The sequence below is a fragment of the Vicia villosa genome, linkage group LG5, assembly GCF_029867415.1.
Source record: "Vicia villosa cultivar HV-30 ecotype Madison, WI linkage group LG5, Vvil1.0, whole genome shotgun sequence".
Lineage (NCBI taxonomy): Eukaryota > Viridiplantae > Streptophyta > Magnoliopsida > Fabales > Fabaceae > Vicia > Vicia villosa.
This window is the reverse complement of record NC_081184.1, coordinates 13,041,578-13,048,373: the sequence shown is the minus strand read 5'-3', so window position 1 is coordinate 13,048,373 and position 6,796 is coordinate 13,041,578. Positions and strand designations below refer to the sequence as shown.

The 6,796-nt window shown below is 37.9% G+C and overlaps 1 protein-coding gene across 1 annotated transcript; it reads right to left on the bottom strand.

The window, feature by feature from the left end:
* LOC131604234 (uncharacterized mitochondrial protein AtMg00810-like) lies at nt 1–1,311 on the bottom strand. Its single transcript, XM_058876692.1, has one exon. The coding sequence runs from the start codon at nt 1,309–1,311 to the stop codon at nt 1–3; it is 1,311 nt and encodes a 436-aa protein (XP_058732675.1).
* Between the last annotated feature and the right edge of the window lie 5,485 nt (nt 1,312–6,796).

Sequence of the window (6,796 nt, the reverse complement as noted above, 5' to 3'; positions counted from 1 at the left end):
CTAAGGAGAATGTCCAGTGGGCTTTTGTAATCCAACACCCCCCCTCAAACTGGAGTGGATATCTAACAGTCCAAGTTTGGAGATGCAAGAGGAGAAAGGACCAAGGTGGAGATATTTTGTGAAGACGTTTGCGACTTGGTTGGCTGAGTTGATTGGCATTAGGTGTACAGTATGGTCTTGAATTTTGTCTCGGACAAGGTGGCAGTCCATTTCTATGTGTTTTGTCCGTTCGTGAAAGATTGGACAGTTTGCTATTTGAATGGCGCTTTGGTTATCACAGTAGAGAGTGACAGGTGAGGGATGAGGAATGCGAAAGTCATGAAGGAGAAAGAGTAACCATTGTGCTTCACATGTAGTGTTAGCTAAAGCACGATATTCGGCTTCTGATGATGAGCGTGACACGACCGTCTGTTTCTTTGTCTTCCAACTGATGATATTGTCTCCAAGGAAGAAACAGAATCCAGTGATAGATCTTCGTGATGTGGGACAAGCTCCCCAATCGGAGTCTGAAAAACCAGTAAGTTGTAGGTTGGAATGTCGTCTGAAGAAGAGTCCCTTGGCAGGTGCATTTTTGAGGTAACGAACGATCCTATGAGCAGCCTGAAGATGTGTGGAGGTTGGCTTGGCAAGGTATTGGCTTGATCTGCAAACAGAGAACATAATATCAGGTCGAGAATGTGTAAGGTATAGTAGCTTACCAATGATGCTGCGGAAAAGAGATGGATCAGGCAGGAGTGCTTCATCTTTGTCATCAAGGTTGAGTCCAGGTTCAATAGGTGTAGAGGCTGGTTTTGAAGCAAGGAGGCCTGTGTCTTGTAGTAAATCAAGGCAGTATTTTCGCTGACACAGTGTGATCCCTTGAGAGGAGTGTGCAATCTCGAATCCTAGAAAATATTTTAGGACTCCCATATCTTTGATGCTAAACTGTTTGTCCAGAGTATGTTTTATGTGTGAAATGTCTGAGAGATTGGTGCCTGCAACTATCAAATCATCGATATACACAAGTATAACAGTAAAGCAAGTAGGAGTATATTTAGTAAATAAAGAATAATCAGACTTAGATTGTAAGAAACCTAGAGTAGTTAGAGAGGAAGTAAGCTTGTGGTTCCATTGTCTGCTGGCATGTTTTAGACCGTAGATGGATTTTTTCAGTTTGCAGACCAGATTGGCTGAGAGCTTCATTCCTGGTGGGGGCTTCATGTACAATTCTTCCTCAAGATCTCCATGGAGGAAGGCAGTGTTAATGTCCAGTTGGTGGATGTGCCAGTTGTAGGTTGCAGCAATGGATAATAGAAGCCTAATGGTAGTCATTTTAATGACAGGGCTGAAGGTTTCTAAGAAATCCAAACCTTCAGTTTGGGTGTAGCCTTAGGCCACAAGTTTGGCCTTGTGTCGTGCTATGGTTCCATATGGAGCAAATTTTAGTTTAAAGATCCATTTGCTACCTATGGCCTTTTTGTTGGGTGGAAGGGGTGTAATCTCCCATGTCTTGGTGTCATGAAGAGATTGAAGTTCAGTGTTTATGGCCTGTTGCCATAAAGGATTAGTCAAAGCATTTTTGTAAGATGTTGGCTCAGTGACAGTAGAGATATTTAGGCTAAACATTTTATGTGTAGAGGATAAATTATCATATGATAAAAAAGCAGCCAGAGGATATGGTGTGGTTTCTGGTGGAGTGGCTGAAGAGTGGTTTGTTTTCAGAAGAGAGCAATGGGAGTCTTTTAAGTAGGATTGGGGTTTGTGATGTCTTGTGGATTTTTCTAGTGGTGGATGGTGGCTAACTAGGGCTGTTGGCTGTAGTTAAAGGAAGAGGAGAAGTGGGTGGATTGGGAGAACTAGGTGTTGGTATAACATGGGTGGTGGTGGTGGGTGGAGAGTGCAGGGGTGGTGATGGTGGGTTGTTAGGAGGGTCTCCATGAGGTGTGATATTTGTTTGTGGTAAATGATCAAAGAAATCATTAAGAGAGGAATGATGAACAGGCTGGGGTGATTGGTAAGGTTCAGGAGTAGGAGTTTGGTAAGGAAAGATTTGTTCATAGAAGGTAGTGTCTCTAGAAATGAAAACATTCCTTGTTTTTATGTCATGTAATATGTATCCTTTGACACCTTGCTTAATACCCAGGAAAATACATTTTCTAGATCTGAAATCTAGTTTGGTTCTGTGTACCTGTAAACTGCAAGCACACACTAAACAACCAAAAGTCTTGATAATAGTATAGTTAGGAATAGAATTATGAAGTAAATTGAAAGGGCATTTGTTACCAAGTAATTTAGAAGGTAACCTGTTGATTATGTGAACAGCATATGAAAGAGCATAAGACCAAAAAAGTTTGGGCATGTTTGATTGAAAAGTAAGGATCTAGTGACACCAAGCAAATGTTGGTGTTTTCTTTCAACAAGACCATTCTGCAGTGGTGTATATACACAGGATGTTTGGTGTTGAATGCCTTGAGAGTTGTAGAAATCTTTTAACATGAACTCAACTCCATTATCAGACCTAATGGTCTTAATAGTCAAGTTGAATTGAGTTTGAATAAATTTTACAAAGTTCTTGATTAGCAGAGATATTTCAGTTTTAGATTTCATTAAAAAAATCCAACAATATCTACTATGGTCATCTACAATAGTGAGGAAATATTTATGGCCATTGATAGAGGGAATAGAAATAGGTCCCCATATGTCCATATGTACAAGATCAAAACAGTGAAGAGTAGAAGTATTACTAGTATAGAAGGGCAGTCTTTTATGTTTAGCACTAAAGAAAGTATCACAAGGAGCAGTAGATTTTTGTAAATTGGATAAAGGGAAAATTTTATTTATTTGAACAAGAGTCTCATAAGAAGTATGGCCTAATCTATTGTGCCACAAGGTACAATTGTTTATAGTAGGGATGTTGGCCTTATTAATAGAGAGGGCAGGGGAAGTGAGAGTGTAGAGGCCATTGTCAAATTTAGCTGCACCAATCGTCATTAGGGTATGTGTGCCCTGTATGAGACAGTGAGATCTAGTGAACAAGCAGTGACACTGTAATGATGCACAAAGCTTAGAAATTGATATAACATTTGTGGAGAAAGTGGGGATATATAAAACATCATGAAGTTTAAAATGGTTGTTAAAAACAATAGTTCCAGAATGAGTAGTGGTAATGGTGACTCCATTAGGGAGTCTAACAATGATAGGGGTTATGGTGTGTAAGTTTGTAAAAAAAGATTTGTTGTGGCAAACGTGGTCCGTAGCACCAGTATCAAGTAACCATTCAGAAGCATTATTGGCATAAATATTATGAATGATAGAGATACCTGTTTGAGCAGTGGAATTAGTTTGAAGATGTTGAATATTTGGTGTAGAAGCATTGGTGCTCTGCTGTCTTAAGGCAAGAAGCGCTCGTTGTTGTTCTGCAGTGAATCCAATGCTTTCTGAGTTATCTTCAGTTGTACCAGGGGTGCTTGTTTGAGTGTCAGGTTCATCAGAGGAAGCCATAGATATGTTAGCTTTCTTAAAGTAAGGTGGAAAGCCATGTTTTTTGAAACAAACCTCTATGGTGTGACCAGGTTTATTGCTGTAAGTGCATATTTTTAAACCTTTACTTTTAGGGTTGTAAGAAGGTTTAGTGGTAAGTTCATTGGGACGATTTTTTGCAGAAGGTTGTTGAATTTGAGCGATGATTTTTTCATCAGGGAGGGGTGTAAAGATCTGTCTTTCTTGTTGAATAAGCATAGAGAAAACCTTATTAACACTAGGGAGAGGACTTAGAAGCATAATCTGGGATCTGACAGGTGCATATTGGTCATTGTGACCCTTAAGAAAGCGAATAACATAGTCATTCTCCTTATAAGTTTTTATGGTGGGTAACAGTTGACAATGGCAAGAAGGTTCACATTGACAAGTAGGTAAAGGGCGAAAATTATCGAATTCTTGCCATAACTTTTTTAGGGTTGTGAAGTACTGAGTAACAGATTGTTCACCTTGTTTCTGGGCGTAGATCTCTTCTTGAAGATCAGAGATGCGAAAGATGTCACCTTGATGGTATCTTTCATGGAGTTCTTCCCAGATTTCTTTGGCAGAGTCAATCCAGAGGACACTTTCCGAGATTTCTTTGTCAATAGAATTCGTGATCCACACCATGACCATGTTGTTGCAACGGTTCCAGAGGACGAAATTTGGATTTGTGATATCTAGGCGAGTTAGGGTTCCATCAATGAACCCTAATTTGTTCTTGGACATGAGAGCAAGCTTTAGAGATCGCGACCATGAATGAAAGTTGGTGTTGTTGAGAGGTGGAGTGACGATGGCTAACCCAGGATTGTCACTGGGGTGTATATAGTACGGATCCAACATGTCTTGTTGAAAAGATTGAGTCTTTGATGTGTCAGCCATGGTGATATGTTTTGGTGAAGGGTTGGGTGATGAAGATTCTTCGTCAGAATCGGACATGAAAAAGGGGAGATAACGGGAAGAAGAAGAAGAGATGAAAGAACAGGAAAGATAAAAAAAAGAACGAGGTGTGAAAGGGAAACGTGATAGGGATGGGATGGGAAAATGTGATAGTTATGGAGAGAGGATCAGAGATATCTTTCTGATACCATGTTGATGTAAGCATGCGGAAGCATTGGAAAAGAAGAAAAGGGAAAAATATTATTATTCCAAGATGTATTGCATCGTTACAAGTGGTTGCTATATATGGTAAATAAACTAGCCGTTACTGTTGGTGAGCTACATAAGTGGAAAGAAGTTACATGTGATAATAAATGGGCCTAAGGAGAATGTCCAGTGGGCTTTTGTAATCCAACAGAACGTGACATCATCTGATTTTCCCATGGGAGACATGGATTCTTCCATAAGGATCCAACATAAACGATCTCCTTTTGGACAATTTTTAATACGATTCTTAACTCTATTCCTTAATTCCTCCAAAACAAGAACAATATTTTTCCAAAACTCATATAATAATGTGAGGCATCTCATTAAAAACCCTTACGCCTTACTAAAAAATGTAGGGTAAAAGAGTGCCCGTCACTCGAAAAAAATGATTTAAAATAAACCATACACTTGACATAGGTGATACATGTAACACCCTTCTAAACCATATATATTTTTTCATGTAGTTTTACAAAAAAATAAAACAAATAAACCACAAGGGTTTTCCTGTTGCAATTTCCTACATAAAACCAGTCCGAATTCTTGTGATTTCTTCACATTACAAGTCCTAAATTATCTTCTAAGGTTATAATTTCATCATATAACCACAACTCAATGTATTCTACACTATGGGCATCATTTTATTGCAACTCAATACCTCTAAGTCATCAATATTTATCACATCATCATCTATTCCTCATAACCAAAAACCCCAAACCCAATTCTACAATTATCTAATACTTAAACCAATTATAATAATCAAGATAAACTCCCCTCACCTTAGATTGTAGTTTTCTATTGAATCCTCTTTGCGTTAACTCGAACTCTACCTCTTTGCCTCTTTGTGCCCTAGCTCCTCTTCATAGTGTTCTCCCAATTTTTACGATTGCACAGAATGACCAAATAAAACTCTCTTCCTAGTTTAACATTTGGACCCTATCATACCCAAATTTTTATCCCCATGAGATTTCACATCACATAGCATCTCATATACATATATGCATCATCAACTCAAAGCTGATACCAAGAACATGTTGCTTGATCACCAAGTCTTCAAATTAGGGTTTTGTGTATCAAGAGATTCAGGCAAAGGATCAATCAATGATTGAAATGATCCTAAATGTATCATGAATATCAAGAAGTCTCAGTCATCCACGTACAATCTCAAGTTTCAAGATAATCAAGCCTCAAGTTCATCAGGAACACCAAATTAGGATTTTGCTTCATCAGGGTTTATGATTGAAATTTTCATCTGAGAAGGATTCAAAACTTCAAATCATGATTCAAGGATCTCCAATGCATCATTATAATCCACTCACATCATTCATTTGTTTCTTTATTTGTCCACTAATATTTTTAATGGAGTCGTTTTAGATTCTACTATATGTTTTTGATGGGTTTTCTAGTCAATATATACTAATTGTTTTTCCAATGAATGACACTTTTGACTATTACAATGTAATTGAACTTCCCCTTGTTCAACACTCACTAATCCTGTAATCCATAAGTCTTCTTTTGCAGATTCACCTGCTTCCATGTACTCTTATTTAGTTGTCGACATGACCAATGGATTCAACCGATGATTTCCAACAAATAGGCCATCTTGCTAAAGTAAAGACATATCATGTTCACTTCTAAACATGATATTAGGACCCCTCATACCATTCAATTATCTGAAAGTCCATTAGACTACCTCGTAATGGAAGTATTTTAATATATTTTAATATAGTCTCCAACTTTTCTTTTGGAAAAAAGGAGGGCCTAAGCCCGAAAGCAACGAAACTACACGCACACTAGCCTATCTTTGCAATCACCTCTAGCATCCTTCTGAATCAGTCTCACAATGCAGTCAAGCGCATCATGATATAAAACCATGTCATTTTGAATTCCACATCCCATAGTAGCAAGCACATCAGCACATTCGTTCGCCTCTCTATACGAGTGACAAATAACCTTTTCGTCCAACTGATCAATAATCCGACAGATCAGATTAAGAAAAGATAAGCTCTCCAACTTTTAATTCTAAGTAAAAATGTTTTTTATTTTATTAAACTTACATTCCATTTATTAATATATGTATCCATGAAAAATATGTGTCTCGTGTTTATTAATGCAACAACTATAAATTTCTATGTCATGTTTTTTATATTTACATAAA

Bases quoted from the DNA above. Each gene is read 5' to 3' on its own strand.
- LOC131604234 (XM_058876692.1), bottom strand. From the start codon at position 1,311: ATGACTACCATTAGGCTTCTATTATCCATTGCTGCAACCTACAACTGG.